The sequence below is a fragment of the Hemitrygon akajei genome, chromosome 24, assembly GCF_048418815.1.
Source record: "Hemitrygon akajei chromosome 24, sHemAka1.3, whole genome shotgun sequence".
NCBI lineage: Eukaryota > Metazoa > Chordata > Chondrichthyes > Myliobatiformes > Dasyatidae > Hemitrygon > Hemitrygon akajei.
The window spans coordinates 34,167,937-34,189,399 of record NC_133147.1 but is presented as its reverse complement, the minus strand read 5'-3'; the positions used below and the strand labels follow the sequence as shown (position 1 = coordinate 34,189,399).

Below are 21,463 nucleotides of genomic sequence, written 5' to 3'. Positions count from 1 at the left end.
GTACTATGGGAGGGGTGGTGAGGTGGGAGTGCCGTTCTGTGTGAGGGTCGGTGAGGAGGGAGAGCTGTACTGTGGGAGGGGTGGTGAGGTGGGAGTGCTGTACTGTGGGTGGGGTGGTGAGGAGAGAGTGCTGTTCTGTGGGAGGGGCGGTGAGGAGTGAGTGCTGTACTGTGGGAGGGGTGGTGAGGTGGGAGTGCCGTTCTGTGTGAGGGTCGGTGAGGTGGGAGTGCTGTACTGTGGGTAGGGTGGTGAGGTGGGAGTGCTGTACTGTGGGTGGGGTGGTGAGGAGAGAGTGCTGTTCTGTGGGAGGGGCGGTGAGGAGTGAGTGCTGTACTATGGGAGGGGTGGTGAGGAGGGAGTGCTGTACTGTGGGAGTGGTGGTGAGGAGGGAGTGCTGCCTGTGGGAGGGGTGGTGAGGAGGGAGTGCTGTACTGTGGGAGGGGTGGTGAGGTGCTGCTGCACTGTGGGAGGGGTGGTGAGGAGGGAGTGCTGTACTGTGGGAGGGGTGGTGAAGAGGGAGTGCTGTATTGTGGGAGGGGTGGTGAGGTGGGAGTGCTGTACTGTGGGAGGGGCGGTGAGGAGGGAGCGCTGTACTGTGGGAGGGGTGGTGAGGAGGGAGTGCTGCCTGTGGGAGGGGTGGTAAGGTGGGAGTGCTGTACTGTGGGAGGGGTGGTGAGGAGGGAGTGCTGTTCTGTGGGAGGGGTGGTGAGGAGGGAGTGCTGTACTGTGGGAGGGGTGGTGAGGTGGGAGTGCTGTACTGTGGGAGGGGTCGGTGAGGTGGGAGTGCTGTACAGTGGGAGGGGCGGTGAGGAGGGAGTGCTGTACTGTGGGAGGGGCGGTGAGGAGGGAGTGCTGCCTGTGGGAGGGGTGGTGAGGTGGGAGTGCTGTACTGTGGGAGGGGCGGTGAGGAGGGAGTGCTGCCTGTGGGAGGGGTGGTGAGGTGGGAGTGCTGTACTGTGGGAGGGGTGGTGAGGAGGGAGTGCTGTACTGTGGGAGGGGTCGGTGAGGAGGGAGCGCTGTTCTGTGGGAGGGGTGGTGAGGTGGGAGTGCTGTACTGTGGGAGGGGCGGTGAGGAGAGAGTGCTGTACTGTGGGAGGGGCGGTGAGGAGGGAGTGCTGTTCTGTGGGAGGGGTGGTGAGGTGGGAGTGCTGTACTGTGGGAGGGGCGGTGAGGAGTGAGTGCTGTACTGTGGGAGGGGCGGTGAGGAGTGAGTGCTGTACTGTGGGAGGGGTGGTGAGGTGGGAGTGCTGTACTGTGGGAGGGGCGGTGAGGAGTGAGTGCTGTACTGTGGGAGGGGCGGTGAGGAGTGAGTGCTGTACTGTGGGAGGGGTGGTGAGGAGGGAGTGCTGTTCTGTGGGAGGGGCGGTGATGAGGGAGTGCCGCGCTGTGGGAAGGGTGGTGATGAGGGAACACTGCGCTGTGGGAAGGAGCCGCCACACAACTAATTCTGATTTTTTTGGATGTCCTCTCTGCCTCATGGATAGTGGTGGCAGCCCAACCATTCCATGCCAACTACAGTGCCTACCTAGCTCATCCCAATTACCTGCATTCGGCCCATAACCCTCCAAGCCCTCCTTTCTATGTATCTATTCCAATGCCTCTTAAATGATACTATTGTACCTGCCTGAACCAATTCTTCTGGCAGCTTGTTCCATACACTCACCACTGTCTATGTTGCCCCTCAGATCCTGTAAATATTTTCCCCTTTCCCCCAGCTTTCCTTTGTCTCTCCTATCCTGGGGGAAAGTCTATTACTGTTCCCCTCTCATAATTTTACACACTTCTCCACCTCTCATTTTCCTGCGTTGTAAGAAATACAGACTTAGTCTGACCAACCTCTCTCTATAACTCGAGCTCCCTAGTCCTGGCAATATCCTCATAATTCTCTCCACTGAGGAGGAATTTCTTCAGCCAAAGGATCGTGAATCTGAGGAATTCCTTGCCACAGATGGCTGCGGAGGACGTTTTTAAAGTGGAGGTTGATAGATTCTTGATTGGGAAGTGGCGGTCAAGGGTTACATGCAGAAGACAGGAGTATGGGGTTAAAAAATCAGCCATAATTGAATTATGGAACAGAATTGATGGGTTGAATGGCCCAAATTCTGCTCCTATATCTTTTGGTCTAAGGAGAGATTGAATTGATTCATTTCAAGTGACACAGGATGCAGATGTAGGGACTGTTTTCAATAATTAGGAGTGATGAGAGGGTCATGTGTTGAGGGAAATTGCTGAAGAGGAAAACAGAGGGGTTATAGAGAGATGGCAGGAGGGGGATTGAAAATGTCAGCCAAAACTGAAAGATGGAGCAGACTTGATGGGCCGAATGGCCAAATTCTACTCCTGTATCTCGTGGACAGAGAGGATCTATCCTGGGCACGACATATTGATGCAAAAATGAAGAAAGCAGGCCATTCGGAGTTTGAGGAGATTTGGTGTGTTACCAAAGACTAGCAGATGTAGCAGATTTCTGCAGATGTACCTTGGAGAGAATTCTGACTGGTTGCATCACTGTCTGGCATGGTACAGGACCAGAAGAAAAGCTGCAAAGGGTTTTAGACTCCACCTGCTTCACCACAGATACATTATCTCCACCATCAGGATATCTTCAAGAAGTGACATCGATCATAAAGGATTTCACCATCTGGGACATGCCCTCTTCTCATTACTATCATTAGGGAAGAGGTACAGTAGGCTGAAGATGCACACTCAATGTTTTAGGAACAGCTTCTTCCCCTCCACCATCAGATTTCTGAATGGCGCATGAACCCATGAACACCACCTCATTACTTCGCTCTCTTTCTGCACTAATTATTTACTTTATATATTCTTATTGGCTGCAAAGCACAGGATTGCAGGAGGCTACAGAGGGTTGTGGACAGCCAGTTCCAGCTATTCCTCTTTTGAAATATTTATATACTTATTTTTCATTGTAACTTATATTAATTTGTTATGCCTGCACTGTACTGTAGCCGCAAGACAGCAAAGTTTACAATATTGTCAATGACAATAAACCTGATTCTGATTCCGAGGTGGGCAGAGGTCGGCATCAACGAGGTGGGCAGAGGTCGGCAAGAATGAAGTGGGCAGAGGACGGCATCAACGCGGTGGGCAGAGGTCGGCATCAACGAGGTGGGCAGAGGTCGGCAAGAACGAGGTGGGCAGAGGTCGGCAAGAACGAGGTGGGCAGAGGACAGCAAGAATGAGGTGGGCAGAAGTGTCTGTTTCTGCCCTGCTTGGGGTGACGGGGTGGAGTGAGGGGTAGGGCAGAAAGAGAAAACTCAGTCCAAAGGGGATGCTCCTGCCAGCCGCTCACCCACCTTGCTGGGTTCGATGGCTGTCTTCTCAGAGAATTGGCGTTCAACTTTGCCTGTGGCCAGGTGCAAGGACATAGGGCCGTGGGCCGTCTGCACCGAGTCCATGGTGTTTCTCCGCTCGTGTTTGCCCATCTTAGAGGTTGGCTTGCTGTCCAAAAGATCCCAGAGAGCAAAGTGAAATTTGTAGAGCACAGGGAAAAACCCAAATCCCATCCCTAGTCAGAGGCACACAAAGCCTCCCTTAAGATGGCCGGGTTAGAGAGAGGGAATCAGCCAGGGTTCCTGCTCCCCATCACTGTCCAATAACCTCTGGGTTCAAAGGTTCATTTTATTGTCAAAGTACGCATTACAACTCTGATATTCGTCTTCTCCAGATAGCCATGAAATCCACAAAAAGCATGGTTGAAAGAAAAGACATCAATCCCCCCACATAAAAAACAAAAAGAAACAAAACCTGCAAACTCCAAACCCCCCACCTCTCCCTTGCACAAAAACTAATAGATCGTCCACACAGAAATACTGTAGCTGGAACATCAAACCCAAAATCCCTCACTTACATAAATATAGCAACAATAACATCAAATCGCCAACCACCTCACTCGCAAAAAAGAACAGTGACAATAGCACCAAACCCCCAACCCCCTCTCTCTCGCACATAAAGAGCTAACAGATCATCCACACAGAAAATCACCAAGAACATCAGGTTAGAGAGAGGTTACTGCTCCCCTGTGGTATTCTGGGCACTCACCCTTCCTCCTGTCCCGCTGCTCGGAGAGGCAGCAACTTTTGCCCGCCAGGCAAAGTGGCCACACCCCGCTTTGGAATCTCGTTAAAAATGCTGGTGATCTTCCTGACAGGACTGCTCCCACTTCTCTTCCTCAGCAAAGGCTCGTGGTCCGAGTCACTTAACAGCCTGAACACGTCACAGGAGCAAAGATTACACACAGAGTGAATCTCCCTCCACACCGTCCCATCACACACTCCCGGGGTCAGACACAGAGTGAATCTCCCTCCACATCATCCCATCACACACTCCCGGGGTCAGACACAGAGTGAATCTCCCTCCACACCATCCCATCACACACTCCCGGGGTCAGACACAGAGTGAATCTCCCTCCACACAGTCCCATCTCACACTCCCGGGGTCAGACACAGAGTGAATCTCCCTCCACACCGTCCCATCACACACTCCCGGGGTCAGACACAGAGTGAAGCTAGCTCCACACCGTCCCATCACACACTCCCGGGGTCAGACACAGAGTGAAACTCCCTCCACACCGTCCCATCACACACTCCCGGGGTCAGACACAGAGTGAAACTCCCTCCACACCGTCCCATCACACACTCCACGGGTCAGACACAGAGTGAAGCTCCCTCCACACCGTCCCATCACACACTCTCGGGGTCAGACACAGAGTGAAGCTCCCTCCACACCATCCCATCACACACTCCCAGGGTCAGACACAGAGTGAATCTCCCTCCACACCGTCCCATCACACACTCCCGGGGTCAGACACAGAGTGAAGCTCCCTCCACACCGTCCCATCACACACTCCCGGGGTCAGACACAGAGTGAAACTCCCTCCACACCGTCCCATCACACACTCCCGGGGTCAGACACAGAGTGAAGCTCCCTCCACACCGTCCCATCACACACTCCCGGGGTCAGACACAGAGTGAATCTCCCTCCACACCGTCCCATCACACACTCCCGGGGTCAGACACAGAGTGAATCTCCCTCCACACCGTCCCATCACACACTCCCGGGGTCAGACACAGAGTGAAGCTCCCTCCACACCGTCCCATCACACACTCCCGAGGTCAGACGCAGAGTGAAGTTCCATCCACATCAACCCATTGTAAATTGTCATGTGATTAGGTTATGATTTATTGGGGTTTTGGGGAGAAGGGCCTGGGAAGTCTGACTCCACACTGTATCACCAAACAAATACGCAAGTGAATAAAAGGACGAAGGACAGGCAGTGGACGTTATTTACCTGAATTTTTGGAAGGCCTTTTGATAAAGTGCCACACATGAGGCTGCTAAACAAGGTCAGAGCCCATGGTTACAAGAGAGATAGCAGCATTGGGACTGCTTCTTTTAACATTCTTCATTAATGATTTGTATGACGGAGTTGATGGCTATCTGGCCATGCTTGTAGACAATACAAAGATAGGTGGAGCAGCAGGTAGTTTTGTGGAAACAGGGAGTCTGCAGAAGAACTTAGATTAGGAGCAGTGGCATATCTAAGGTATGGCAGGTGCCCTGGGTGCCACTGAGCAGTTTCTATTAAAGTCAGTCAAGCCATCCTTGGATAGTGAGCAAAGAATTTTCTTCAGATGTATGATCTGTCTTTGAGTATCATGGGTGAGAAGCACTAGGATAGTGCTTCTATCCTAGAAGCACTAGGATTTCAAAGCATTGTGTAAGAAGACCATGAAACATTTCTTCACGAAGAAGAAGGAAAGTGGAGATGAAGGACAGAAGAGATGAAAGTTGGAGGCGGAGGAAGCCAAGAAGTTGAGCAAATTCTTCATGCACTTCTTCAAAAAGCCCGGAACAAGTAGCTCGCCACGTTCTATGGAGTCACCCGCACCTGCTACAAGTTTGTTAGAATCTGAAGGTGGATCAAGTACAAATGCGTCACAAGCCGAGGAGGAAGTCAAGTCAGATAAATGCGAGTATGATGAGATTAAGAGTGAGGCTGCCACAGAGAACGTGGACGTGACAGGAGGGGAAGATGATGGTGGTGGTGGTGTTGTTGAGTTTATTGACGAGATTTTACCTGACGAGTTTGAACCTGACGACACTGAACCTAGTGAACTGGATGGTGTCAAAGAGCCTCGAACTGTCATACCAGAAGTGATTGAACAGCATGACATTGGACTTCTGAAGTTCGACAAGGAAAAGTAATTCTGCCTGACTCGTTGAGAACAGAAATAATAAAGCTGGGTTCAAAGTATTTCCAGAACAGTGAGGGGCCTTTCCTACAACAAATAACCGCTCAATGAACAAAACTTGGTTCGAGAGGAAATTGGGAAACGGCCGTGGTGAGGAAGTGACTCGCTCATGGCTGGTCTATTTCCCTTCTGAAAAGTCAGCATTTTGTATCTGTTGTTTTCTCTATTCCCGGTCAGACCATCAGTCCTCATTGGAGCAGGAAAGTGGATTCAACCAGTGGAAAGCACCAGAAAGGATTAACGTTCATGAAAGTGCCAAGAATCATCGGGAATGCTTCACACAGTGGAAAGAAATTTAGCTGGAAACAGATACATTTGTATCTGCGGTATTTCAGACACAGACTGAGAAGGAAAAGCAGAAGTAGCGTGATATCTTGACGAGAATCCTTCACTCCACAAAATTCCTTGCGACTCAGAACCTGGGTTTGCGAGGACACAGGGAATCACTTCAGCAAGACGATGACTGATGTGGGAAATTTCCTTGGCTTACTGAAACTACTGGCCACCTTTGACCCTGTCATAAAAGAACACCTCACTCATTTGGAAAGTCATCCTGGATCCACGTGTTATCTTTCACCGGGTGTCCAGAACGAATTCATCCATATGATGGCATCCACTGTGCACCAGAGTTTGAGAAGCATTCATAAAGCCAAGTACTATGGTCTCATATTCGACTCGACTCCTGATCAGGCACACCATGAGCAGATGTCAGAAGTAGTGAGGTACCTGGAAGTTGATTTTGAGAGGAAAACGGTCCGTGTTAAAGAGTCCTTCCTTGGTTTTATCCAGATAAGCCAGAAGGATGCTGAGAGCTTGGTTGAAGACATCTTGAAACAGCTAGAGAAGGATGAAATGGAGCTACAAGATTGTCCGTCACAGTGCTATGACAACTCTGCTGTGCTGGCTGGACACAGAAGTGTGTTCATCAAAGAATAACTGAGAAAAACAACCTGGCAGTGTTTGTGAATTGCGACAATCACTCACTCAACTTGGTGGCTGTACATGCAGCCAAGCAGGATACAATGATGGTCACGTTGTTTGGAACCATCAAAGCTCTCTACGTGTTTTTCTCTCGTTCAACACAGTGCTGGGAAAACTCAAAAACACCGTGCCTGTGGTTGTTAAGTCGGAGTCCGAAACCAGGTGGAGTGCAAGGACAGAAGCAGTGAAGCCCATCAACAAATACTTTGAGGAGATACTTCAAGTTCTCCAGGACATGATAGACAATGAAAACGAGACCAGTGAAACAAGAAGCGATGCAAGGCAGCTATACAACCGCAAGTTGAGTTACGATTTTCTGATTTTGCTAGGATTTTGGAACAAAGTACTCGTTCGCATTAACCATATTCAAAAGAAGCTGCAGGATCCTAGCATGAACTTCCACGATGCTGCCCTGGATTTGAAAGCCCTCCGAGATCATTTTTTATGATAAAAGAGGTGTTGGTCAGTGAGTCACTCGAGGGAGTCGGTCTCTGTCAAGAATGGAATATTGAAGTTGAAAGACGTCAGAGACGAAAGTAACGAATGGCTGATGAGAACTCGAGAGACACTGGGTTAACAGCTAAGGACGAAATGGAAAGATTCATGAAGTGAATGCTCGACATCTTCCCAGAGAAATGGACGAAAGGTTCGCTCGTTTGCACAACACTGACGCCAAGTTTGGGTTCCTTCTCGATGTTGAGGGACTGTGTTACGGCGCTGACAGTAACGACCTAAAGAAGAAGTGCAAAAATTTGGGCGAATTGTACAGCTCTGATGTTGATGGACAGCAGCTATATGAAGAAATTTTGGATTGCCTATCAAGGCAGGTCAATATGAAAATATCAAGAGCTGAAGAGCTTCGTGAATTTATTGTTCAGCATGGAGATGAGGTCCCCAATCTTCGCATTGCTATTCAGATAATGCCAACCATCGCAGTTTCCATCGCCAGCTGTGAGAGATCATTCAGCAAGTTAAAACTAATACTTTTGTATTTGAGAGCCTCCATGGTCAAGGCAGACTCTGTGATCTTGCTCTGCTGAGTGTAGAAAGAGAAGAAACTGAAAAAGCGGACTTTGATCACACCATGGACCAATTTGCATCAGTGAAAGCAAGGAAGGTACAGTTATAATTCTCATGTAGTGCCATAATTTGTTAATTAAAAGATTAACGAGCTTGACTTGTATTTTTAAGATGATATTATGGTAAATTTATCTAAAAGATGGGCGTCAGACGTTTGGACAGGGGAACAATTTCAGTGCTTGCCATAGGCACTATTTTCTGTAGATACGCCCCTGATTAGGAGAATGGGCAAAGAAGTAACAGACTGAATATACACGGTCATGCACTTTGTCAGGAGGAATAAAGGCATGGCCTATTTTCTAAATGAGGAAAATTCAGAAATCAGAGGTGCAAAGGGACTTGGGAGCTCTCATGCAGAATTCCCTAAAAGTCAACTTGAAGATTGAGTAAGAAAGGCAAATGTGATGTTAGCATTCATTTCGAGAGGAGTAGAACATAATAGCAGGGATGTGATGCCGAGTTTTATAAGGCATTGGACAGGTTGCACCTGGAGTACTGAGAGTAGTTTGGGCCCCTTATCTAAGAAATGACGTGGATGTGAGGGCCCAGTATGATTCTGGCAATGAGAGAGTTACCATGCATGGAGCGTTTGATGGCTCTGGACCTGTACTCACTGGAGTTTAGAAGAATGGGGGTGGGGTATCTCAGTGAAACATATCGGATATTGAAAGGCCTAAAAGAGTGGATGTGGACAGGATGTTTCCAAGGACCGGAGGACACAGCCACAGAATAGAACACAGATGGGGAGGAATTTCTTTAGGCAGAGGGTGATGAATCTATGGAATTCACTGGGAGGTCATCAGCGGGTGTATTTAAATTGGAGGTTGATAGGTTTTTGATTAGTAAGGATGTCAAAGGTTACGGGGAAAAGGCAGGAGAATGGGGTTGAGAGGGATAATATATCAGTTATGATGGATAGGCCAAATGTCTTATGGTCTGCACCAACCCATAACACAATGCTGGGATCAGACATAGAATGAATGTCCCTCCCGCTACAATACCTGTAATGCTCTGCCACATCCTCACTGGAGGTCAGTTCCTGTACAGCATCCACCGGTGTGTCCACGTGGCCCTCAGCACTGAGAGAGAGGACGATTCAATTTCAGCAGGTGTGGCCTGTTGGCAAGAACTTTGGAGCCCGTGGTCAGGGATTGGGGAGAGGGACGGGATTAGAAGATATGTCGATTAACCCGAGCAGAGGGACGAAGGGTGATGAGAGGGAATGATCGAAGAACAGGTAAACAGGAGCGACTGTGAAGACATGGATAAGGAAAGCGACAATGGAATAACTGGAGAGACAGGGATTGGGGAGTTGGTGAAAAGGGTAGAGAAGAGGGAAGAGGGGGAGACAGGGAGTGAGATTGTGAGTGAGAGAGAGTGAGAATGCAAAAGAGAGAGAAAGTGAGAGTGTGTTAGAGTGAGAGAATATGTACAAGAGCAAGAGAGAGTGTAACAGCGAGATAGAGTGAGAGAGTGTGAGTTTTAGAGTGAGAGAGTGTGACAGTTTAAGAGAGCGAGAGTGCGTGAGAGATTGTGTGAGAGAGGGTGTGTGTGAGAGTGTGAGAGTGATTGAAAAAGTGAGTGAGAGTGTGAGACAGAGTGTGTGAGAGTGTGTAAGAGTGTGTGTGAGTGTGTGAGAGAGAGTGTGAGAGAGGGTATGAAAGAGGGTGTGAGAGAGTGTGAGTGAGTGTGAGAGTGAGAGAGTGTGTGTGAGAGAGTGAGAGAGAGTGTGTGAGAGTGTGTAAGAGTGTGTGTGAGAGTGAGAATGTGTGAGAGTGTGTAAGAGTGTGTGTGAGAGAGAGTGAGAGTGTGTGAGAGAGAGTGAGTGTGTAAGAGTGTGTGTGAGAGAAAGTGTGTGAGAGTGTGTGACAGAAAGTGTGTGAGTGTGTGTGAGAGAGTGAGTGTGAGAGTGTGTAAGTGTGTGTGAGAGAGCATGAGAGTGTGTAAGAGTGTGTGAGAGAGTGTGAGTGTGTGAGAGTGAGTGTGAGAGAGTGAGAGTGTAAGAGTGTGTAAGAGTGTGTGTGAGAGAGAGAGTGTGTAAGAGTGTGTGTGAGAGAGAGAGTGTGTAAGAGTGTGTGTGAGAGAAAGTGTGTGTGAGAGTGTGTAAGAGTGTGTGAGAGAGAGTGAGTGTGTAAGAGTGTGTGAGTGTGTAAGAGTGTGTGAGAGAGAGTGAGTGTGTGAGAGTGTGTAAGTGTGAGAGTGTGTGAGAGAAAGTCTGTGAGAGTGTGTGACAGAAAGTGTGTGAGTGTGTGTGAGAGTGAGTGTGAGAGTGTGTAAGTGTGTGTGAGAGAGCGTGAGAGTGAGTGTGAGAGTGTGTAAGAGTGTGTGAGAGAGAGTGTGAGAGGCAGAGAGAGTGAGAGAGTGTGAGAGTGTGTGAGTACGTGAGGGACAGTGTGTGAGAGAGTGCACGAGAGAGTGTGCATGTGTGAGAAAGTTTGAGAGAGTGAGTGTGAAAGTGTGAGAGGGTGTGTGTATGAGAGACAATGTGCATGAGAGTACATGAATGTGAGAGGGAGTGAGAGAGTGAGTGTGAAAGTGTAAGAGGGTGAGTGTGTATGAGAGACAATGTGCATGAGAGTACATGAATGTGAGAGGGAGTGAGAGAGTGAGTGTGAAAGTGTAAGAGGGTGAGTGTGTATGAGAGACAATGTGCATGAGAGTACATGAGTGTATGAGAGAGTGAGAGGGAGTGAGAGAGTAAGTGTGAGGAGAGTGTGAATGAGATACAGAGCGAGAGAGAGATAGAGAGAAAAAGAAAATAGTGCAGAAAATGGAGGCACAGAGAGGAGAACAGAAGACAACCTACAGAATAACAGAAGATATCTGTGCTGAGGACCCCTCTCCCTTTCTCATATCTCAGTCACTCACCTCTCTGTCAGCTGGATGTACTTGTGGGGCACGAGACCCTTCACCCCTCCGACCTGCCCTGACCACCAGTCCTCACTCGCCCTCTCAAAAAGGAGCACCAAGTCCCCTTTTTTCAGGCAGAGCTCCTTCGTGGAGCGAGGTGTGTAATCAAACAAGGCCACTGCTGTGGGGAGGAAGGGAGGCAGGAGTCAGTGTAACTCTGGGTACCTTTTAACCACTCATTGCAGAGCGGTGGACAGAGAGAATGATTCGCCACAATCCTTGGTGGGAGGAGGGGAGAGGACAAAGTTCTGGGGTGGAGGCAGAGGTGGGATGGTGAGATGGAGAAGAGTGAAAGGACCAGCAGTATGTAAAAAAGAGAGGAAGAGAGACGGGACAGAGATGGCACAAATAAAAAATGATGGCACAGAGAGGGCGGGGAAAAATGGGGTTAGGGAGAGAGAGGAACATAGAGAGAGGGGACAGAGATAGCAGAAATAAAATATGAGGGCAGAGAGAGAGAGAGAGCGAAAACAGTTTTAGGAGAGAGAGGGAAGAGAGAAGGGACGGAGAAAGAGAGTAAGAGATAGGACAGAGGGAGAGAGGGCTGGGGACACAGAGATATAGAGAAACAGGGAAAGGTAGAGAGACAGAGAATAAAGTGTAGAGAGAAAGCAAAGGGCAGGAGTGAAAGAGCAGAGGGCAGAAAGAGGAGATTCGAGAGAACAGAAGTGAGGAAACTGTGTGTAGAAGGGAATGAGAATGGCAGAGAGGCAAATAGATCCAAAGCGGGTGGAGATGGATGAGAGAGACAGATGAACATACAGTGACAGAAAGATGGAAAAATGTGACAAGGAAAGGAAAAAAAGAGAGCGAGAGAGAGAGAGAGAGAGAAACCAAAGATAGGGAGGGGTGGGTAGAGAGAAACTGACAAAAAAGAGATGATGAGAGGGAGAGTAAAGGAGAGTAGGGACAGAGGGAAGAGAAGACGACAGGCAAGGGAGCTGTAAGGAGGGAAGGGAAATATTGACAGAGTCAGCAGGGAAACAGCAGGAAGGAGGGAGATAAAGTGGGCAGGAATACTGAGAGAGGGGAGAAATATGGAGGAGGGGAGGGGATATGGTAAAGGAGGAAGGGGATATGGGGGAGCAAGGAGATGGAGGGAGGGGGTTAATGGAAAGAGAGAAGGGGAGAAGGGAGGGAGAGGGTGATTGAAAGGGGAGTGGGAGATGCAGGGAGGTCCAGGCAGGGGGTATGATATGGAGGGAGTTGCACAGGTGATGCACAGGGGGAGAGACTGGGAGGAGATGGGGGGGAGAGATGGGGGGGGAGATGGGGGGTGATACATTGGGGGAGAGCTGGGGAGGAAATGGGGAGGGACACGGGGGGACGGAGGGCACAGAGATAAGAGGGGAGAGAGATGGGAAGAGGGAGAAATGGAGGGGTTAGAGGGGTGGGGGTAGAAAGGGAATGGGAGAGAAGGGGAGGGGAGAGGGAGAGAGGGAGGGAGAGGGAGGGGGAGAGGGGAAGGGGAGAGAGAGGAGGGGAGGGATGGGAGGGGGAGAGAGGGGAAGAGATGGGGTAGACGGAGGGAGGGAGGAGACGGAGGGAAGGAGGGGATATGAAGGAAGGGGTGGGAGAGAGAGGGGAGGGAGGAGCAGATGGAGGAGGAAGACGGAGGGAAGGAAGCAGAGAGACGGAGAGATGAAAGTGAAGGAGAGAGGGAGGGGAGACAAGGAGGGTAGGGAGACAGAGGGTTGGGCAGACAGAAGTAGGGGAGATGTAGCAGAGATGAGGGAGGAAACGGACGGGGTGAGACAAAGAGGGGAGAAACAGAGGGGAGAAGACGGGGGGAGACCTGTGGAAGAAGGAGGGGGGAGAGACAGAGGGGGGAGACGGAAGTTAGAGAAAGACGGAGGGGCTGGAGATGGCGGGGGTGGAAACGGGAGGAGACGGGGTGGAGATGGCGGAGGATTGGAGATGGTGGGGGCTGGAACGGGGGAGGAGGAGGGAAGGCGGAAGGGGCGGCGAAGAGATGGAAGTGAAGACAGAGGGAGGGAAGGGAGACTGAGGGAGGGGGAGATGGAGAGAGAGGGGAAACACGAGGGAGAGAGGAGATGGAGAGGGGCTGATGGAGGGGGTGGGAAGTGATGGAAGGAGGGAAGAGGAGTTGGAGAGATGGAAGAGGACAATGGAGGAAGGGAAGTTGGAAGGAGGAAAGGTGAGCTGTGGGGAGGGAAAGAGGGACTGATAGAGTGAGTGCACAAGACAGAAAGATGGACAGAGTAAGATAGAGTGTGAGAGACAGAAAGAAATGAGAGAGATGGATTCTCTCATATCCATATGGATGGATTGGTGGACGTAAGATTGAGGTAGGGAAGGATAAGGCTCAGAGGGAGGGAGGCAGAGGGGTGAGTAAGTGAAGCAGGAAAGAAAAGGAAAAACTGAGGAGAAAGTAAGGGAGAGAGGGGAGGATGGAGACAGTGAGGGAGGGTGAGAGATGGGGTGAGAGGGAAGGAGGGATGCAGAGAGTGGGAAAGAAAGGGAGAAACAGAGGGTAGGAGAGATGGAGAAAGGGAGATGGATAGAAAGATAGGGAGAGGGAAGGTGGGATGGGGAGAGAGGGATATCTAGGTAGAGATGGTGAGAAGGATAGGTAGAGCAGGAGAGCGCGAGAATGGGATGGAGAGAGAGGATGGAGATGGATACAGAGGGAAAGATTGGGGGAGTGGGAGAGAGGACTGGATAGAGAGAGGGGCAGAGAAGGAAAGAGGGAAAGATCTGGAGAGAGATGGATAGAGAGGTGGCAGAAGGAGGGAGGGATACAGAGGGAAAGGGAGAGGGGTGGATAGAGAAGGAGGGAAAAAGAGGGAGAAATAGTGAATGATGGGGAGAGAGGGATGGATAGATTGAGAGAGATAGAGAGGAAAAGACAGAGAGAGGGGTGTATGGAGAGAGGGAGGAAGAGAGGAGGAATGAAGAGTGGGAGAGGCTGGAGATGGAGGGAGAGACAGAGAGAAGGATACAGAGGGAAAGACATTGAGGGAGGGATACAGAGGGAGGAAGTGATACAAACAGAGCAACTCACCTTCCTCATGTAGCTCCCCAATGACATCGGGCTCCTCGATGATTGGCTCCGTCTGGAGGCCGTCACTGTTTCAATAAAACAGGAGACCTTAGACCTGCTTCATCCATCTGGTTTATGCCCCCTCACCCCCACAGCTCTCCCCACTGGTCAACGGCCAAAATACCATCCAGATATCGGCCTGGCCCACCCAGTCCAAGATGCACCCACCTCCCCCAGCCCAATAGCAGCCTCTCACGTCGGCCCGAGTTGTAACAACACCAGCCTGCTTATTACAGGACAGCTGGAGGCCATTCACCTCCATGAGGTTATGCAAACTCCTCATGGAGCAACTCCACTGGCTCCATTTTCCCTCCTCGTATTCCCATGCCCCCTGAAACTCTCATCATTTCCCCTCTAGCTTTCTCACCTCACCATGCACTAGGGCAATTGACCTACCAACCCCACACATTGTTTGGATGTGGGGGGAACTGGAGTACCCCAGGGGAAACGCACACGGTCACGAGAATGTCCCAGCTCCATGCAGACCCGGCAGTATGAGGCTGCAGCGTTAACTGTGTTCCATCTCAGCCCACTCCAATTTCACACCGACCCTGCAAACTGCACCCCCCTCAATCAGAGCCCGGGCTGGGATTAGGCTGGAGAAGGGTGAATCTCCCCCCACCCCTGACCTGAGGAGGGAGGTGGGTGAGGAACAGAGGGTGTATTTATGGATTGATACAGTACTGGAACATGCCCTTTGGCCCACCATCATTGTGCCAATTCACTGACATGCACTTGGTTCATAGCCTTCTGTGGCATGGAAATTCAAGTGCTTCTTGAATGCTAGGAGAGCATCTGCCCCCACTACTGACTCTGTCCAGCTGCCCAACTCTTTCTGAGTGAAAAACTCCTCTGTAAACATCCTGTCAATTTGGCAGGTTCCTACTGACCCCCACAAATCACTGCCCCACAGAGAACTCCCTATTTGGATACACCATGGTTTAATACGGCAAGGAACTTCAGAAAGTTGTGAACACAGAAGACAACAAAACAACTACAGCAAAAACAAGTTCCATTCCTCTCTCCTACCCTCTCACCCATGCACATAAATACATGTCACACATAACCCTAACCCCTAATCTGACCACATCCCTGTCTTTAAACACTAATCTGACCTCTAACTCCCCACATCCCTGTCCCTAAACCCTAATCTAACTCTCCACATCCCTGTCCCTAAACACTAATCTAACTCTCCACATCCCTGTCCCTAAACCCTAATCTGACCTCTAACTCCCCACATCCCTGTCCCTAAACTTTAAATTGACCTCTAACTCCCCACATTCCTGTCCCTAAACCCTAATCTAACTCTCCACATCCCTGTCCCTAAACACTAATCTAACTCTCCACATCCCTGTCCCTAAACACTAATGTGACTTTTAACTCCCTACATCCCTGTCCCTAAACCCTAATCTGACCTTTAACTCTCCACATCCCTGTTCCTAAACACTAATGTGACTTTTAACTCCCTACATCCCTGTTTCTAAACCCTAATCTGACCTTTAACTCCTCCACATCTCTGTCCCTAAACCCTAATCTGACCTCCAACTCCTGACATCACTGTCCCTAAACCCTAATCTGTTTTTTAACTCCCCACATCCCTGTCCCTAAACCCTAATCTGACCTTTAACTCTCCACGTCCCTGTCCCTAAACCCTAATCTGACCTTTAACTCCCCACATCCCTGTCCCTAAACCCTAATCTGACCTTTAACTCCCCACATCCCTGTCCCTAAACCCTAATCTGACCTTTAACTCTCCACGTCCCTGTCCCTAAACCCTAATCTGACCTTTAACTCCCCACATCCCTGTCCCTAAACCCTAATCTGACCTTTAACTCTCCACGTCCCTGTCCCTAAACACTAATCTGACCTTTAACTCCCCACAACCTTGTCCCTAAACTCTAATTTGACCTTTAATGTCCCCAAAGCCATCCCAGAAACGTAAATATCGTAAATATCCACCTCTAGCAGTACATTCCAGTCAATGGAAAAATATTGCCCTGAGATCTTCTGTGAATTTACCACCCTTCACTCTAAAAGAGAGGGTGTCTGGTAATTAAAGACCCAAAACACCTGGAGGCCCCAGTTTACATTAGTGATGATGTGTCCCAGTGCACACCCGGGTAATTAAGCCAAGTGGTATTAGACCAGGTTAATGAAAGGCATGGGCCAGATTAAAGTGGCTCAGCAAACTTATAACCATATGACAAATTACAGCACGGAAACAGGCCATCTCGGACCTTCTAGTCTGTGCCGAACGCTTACTCTCACCTAATCCCACTGACCCGCACTCAGCCCATAACACTCCATACTTTTCCTGTCCATATACCTATCCAATTTTACTTTAAATGACAATACCGAACCTGCCTCTACCACTTCTACTGGAAGCTCATTCCACACAGCTACCACTCTCTGAGCTCATTCCACGCAGCTACCCTTAAACTTTTGCCCCCTAACTCTCGACTCATGTCCTCTTGTTTGAATCTCCCCTACTCTCAATGGAAAAAGCCTATCCACGTCAGCTCTATCTATCCCCCTCATAATTTTAAATACCTCTATCAAGTCCCCCCTCAACCTTCTACGCTCCAAAAAATAAAGACCTAACTTGTTCAATCTTTCCCTGTAACTTAGGTGCTGAAACCCAGGTATTCTAGTAAATCTCTGTACTCTCTCTATTTTGTTGACATCTTTCCTATAACTCGGTGACCAGAACTGTACACAATACTCCAAATTTGACCTTACCAATGCCTTGTACAATTTTAACATTACATCCCAACTCCTATACTCAATGCTCTGTTTTATAAAGGCCAGCATACCAAAAGCTTTCTTCACCACCCTATCCACATGAGATTCCACCTTCAGGGAACTATGCACCATTATTCCTAGATCACTCTGTTCTACTGCATTCTTCAATGCCCTACCATTTACCATGTATGTCCTATTTGGATTATTCCTACCAAAATGTAGCACCTCACACTTATCAGCATTAAACTCCATCTGCCATCATTCAGCCCACTCTTCTAACTGGCCTGAATCTCTCAGCAAGCTCTGAAAACCTACTTCATTATCCACAACGCCACCTATCTTAGTATCATCTGCATACTTACTAATCCAATTTACCACCCCATCATCCAGATCATTAATGTATATGACAAACAACATTGGACCCAGTACAGACCCCTGAGGCAGACCACTAGTCACCGGCCTCCAACCTGACAAACAGTTATCCACCACTACTCTCTGGCATCTCCCATCCAGCCACTGTTGAATCCATTTTACTACTTCAATATTAATACCTAACGATTGAACCTTCCTAACTAACCTTCCGTGCGGAACCTTGTCAAAGGCCTTACTGAAGTCCATATAGACAACATCCACTGCTTTACCCTCGTCAACTTTCCTCGTAACCTCTTCAAAAAATTCAATAAGATTAGACCTTCCACGCACAAATCCATGTTGACTGTTCCTAATCCTGTCCCTAATCAGACCCTGTCTATCCAGATAATTATATATACCATTTCTAAGAATACTTTCCATTAATTTACACACCACTGACGTCAAACTGACAGGCCTATAATTGCTAGGTTTACTCTTAGAACCCTTTTTAAACAATGGAACCACATGAGCAATACGCCAATCCTCCGGCACCATCCCGGTTTCTAACTACATTTGAAATATTTCTGTCAGAGCCCCTGCTATTTCTGCACTAACCTCCCTCAAGGTCCTAGGGTATATCCTGTCAGGACCCGGAGATTTATCCACTTTTATATTCCTTAAAAGCGCCAGTACTTCCTCCTCTTTAATCGTCATAGTTTCCATAACTTCCCTACTTGTTTCCCTTACCTTACACAATTCAATATCCTTCTCCGTAGTGAATACCGAAGAAAAGAAATAGTTCAAAATCTCTCCCATCTCTTTCGGCTCCATACATAGCTGTCCACTCTGATTCTCTAAGGGACCAATTTTATCCCTTGCTATTCTTTTGCTGTTAATATAACTGTAGAAACCCTTTGTATTTATTTTCACCTTACTTGCCAAAGCAACCTCATATCTTCTTTTAGCTTTTCTAATTTCTTTCTTAAGATTCTTACATTCTTTATATTCCTCAAGCACCTCATTTACTCCATGCTGCCTATATTTATTGTAGATATCTCTCTTTTACCTAACCAAGTTTCCAATATCCCTTGAAAACCATGGCTCTCTCAAACTTTTAACCTTTCCTTTCAACCTAACAGGAACATAAAGATTCTGTACCCTCAAAATTTCACCTTTAAATGACCGCCATTTCTCTATTACATCCTTCCCATAAAACAAATTGTCCCAATCCACTCCTTCTAAATCCTTTCACATCGCCTCAAAATTAGCCTTTCTCCGATCAAAAATCTCAACCCTGGGTCCAGTCCTATCCTTCTCCATAATTATATTGAAACTAATGGCATTGTGATCACTGGACCCGAAGTGCTCCCCAACACATACCTCCATCACCTGACCTATTTCATTCCCTAACAGAAGATCCAACACTGCCCCTTCTCTAGTTGGTACCTCTATGTATTGCTGCAAAAAACTATCCTGCACACAATTTACAAACTCCAAACCATCCATCCCTTTTGCAGTATGGGCTTCCCAGTCTATGTGTGGAAAATTAAAATCTCCCACAATCACAACCCTGTGCTTACTACAAATATCTGCTATCTCCTTACAAATTTGCTCCTCTAATTCTCGCTCCCCATTAGGTGGTCTATAATATACCCCTATAGGTGTTACTATAGGGGTATATTATAGACCACCTAATGGGGAGCGAGAATTCCACCTCAAATAGCCTCCCTAGACGAGCCCTCTAATCTATCCTGCCAAACCACCACTGTAATATTTTTGCTGACAAGTAATGCAACACCTCCCCCTCTTGTCCCTCTGATTCTATCACACCCGAAGCAACAAAATCCAGGAATATTTAGTTGCCAATCACATCCCTCCTGCAACCATGTTTCACTAATAGCTACAACATCATATTTCCAGGTATCAATCCATGCTCTAAGCTCATCCACCTTTCTTACAATGCTCCTAGCATTAAAATAAATGCATTTAAGAAATTCTCCACTTCTTCCTCTCTGTTTATATCTAACAGTACAAAGAACTTTACTGGCTTCTTTTTCTTCCTTCTCCCATACAGCTGTTCCTACACTCTGGTTCCCCCGCCCCCTCATATCTAGTTTAAATCCACTGGAGCCTCTCTAGCAAATCTACCTGCAAGAATATTTGTCCCCCTCCAGTTCAGATGTAAACCATCCCGCCGGATCAGGTCCCACCTTCCCTGGAAAACTGCCCAATTATCTATAAATCTGAAGCCCTCCCTCCTGCACCATGTCTTCAGCCACGTGTTGATCTGCACTATCTTACTATTTCTAAACCCGCCTGCACGTGGCACTGGTAGCAATCCTGAGATTGTTATCCTGGAGGTCCTATCCTTTAACTTGGCACCCAGCTCCCTAAATTCTCTTTGCAGGACCTCCTCCTTCTTCCTACCCACATCATTGGTCCCTACATGGACCACGACATCTGGTTGCTCACTCTCCCTCTTGAGAATACTGAGAACTGGATCGGAGATATCGCGGACCTTGGCAGCAGGGAGGCAACAGACCATCTGGGATTCTCGATCTCTTCCAGAGAACCTCCTATCTGTCCCCCTAACTATCGAATCCCCTATCACTACTGTTCTCCTCTTCTCCCTCCTTCCCATCTGAGCTGAGGGTCCAGTCTCGGTGCCAGGTATGCAACCACTGCGTCCCTGGTAGTCGTCCCCACCAACAGTATCCAAAACGGTATACTTATTGTTGATGGGAATGGCCACAGGGGTGCTCTGCTCTTCCTGTCTATTCCCCTTCCCTCTCCTGACAGTCACCCAACTACCTGTCTCCTGACTCCTAGGGGTAACTATCTCCCTGAAACTCCTGTCTATTTCTGCCTCTGCCTCCCGAATGATCCGAAGTTCATCCAGCTCCAGCTCCAGTTCCCTGACATCCAGTTCCGGAGCTGCAGCTGGATGCACCTTTTGCAGGTGTAGTCATCTGGGACAACAGTGCTCGCCCTGTCTTCCCACATACTGCAATCGGAGCATTCAACTGCCCTAACTGCTGCCTCCATTACCTACTCTTAAGCTAATTAGATTAATTAAAGGAGCTTACCCGCCCTTACCTCACCTGGAGTGAAGCTCATACTCAGCCTCTGCTCGCTATTTAAATTCTCCCGCTGCCATTCTTAAATTCCTCCATGCGCTTGCGCAGTCATGCCCTGTTCAACCTTGCCACTGCCTGTTCTCGCCGAAGCCTGATTGAGCCAAAGCCGACCCACTCTGCCTCAGTCCACTCCGATGATGGCCGCTACGATGATGGCTGCTGTATATGGCGGTCTTTCTTTTTAAACCTTTGGCGTGCTACGTCACATGCCTGCACAGTCTAGCCTCTTTGCCACGATCTGTTAAAAAAAAGCTTCTCTCCGAGCTTCTTTTACCTCTTCCCTCTCCGTCTCTTGCTGCGATTTAAATACCACAGTCCCACATACCTCACCACACTAAACTCCACAACCCTATCTCCCAGCCCTACATATACATCCCCCAACCCTATGCTCAAAGCTAATCCAAACGTCCAAGGGCTCACACACCCCCACAAACCAGCTGACTTGTGTAAGGAGATAAAGAAGCACAAGAGCGATGATTTCCCCACTGTCCGAATAATCACATCCTAACTGCACAGTGACAACATTTTCATTTCCCTGATCAATGAAATGCCAGTAAAAAAGCTGAGATACTGAGAGGACGAGACGACAAGCTGGGACCACAGAAGACAAATCCACACTAAACTCAAAGTGAAAAGAGTGGAGTGACACTGAATCTCTAGTAAAACCTGTTAATTAAACCCATGTGACCCCAGGCATATAGATACAAGATAAAGACCAGTGTAAATTTAAAGTAGGGAAGTTGAATCTTACTCATAACTAGGCCCCAAAACATTCTACTCCCCAGATGGTCAAAATAAAACCAAATAATGAGGTCTAAAATGCCCTAACCCTTGAAATAACATGCTTCTCATTACCTTGGTCCATGGGACAAACACAAGCCGGGCCTGATCAACCCTGGCTGAGTCGCTTGGATGAAGGAGTC

The 21,463-nt window shown here is 48.5% G+C and overlaps 1 protein-coding gene across 1 annotated transcript in view; it reads right to left on the bottom strand.

Moving 5' to 3' along the window:
- The window catches only part of LOC140715695 (rho GTPase-activating protein 4-like), a 100,068-nt gene that overhangs the window by 1,377 nt on the left and 77,228 nt on the right, over positions 1-21,463 (bottom strand). The window contains 5 exon segments of the mRNA XM_073028065.1: positions 3,318-3,462; positions 4,063-4,227; positions 9,338-9,415; positions 11,205-11,367; positions 14,272-14,336. Of these exon segments, the coding sequence (XP_072884166.1) occupies positions 3,318-3,462; positions 4,063-4,227; positions 9,338-9,415; positions 11,205-11,367; positions 14,272-14,336 (616 nt within the window).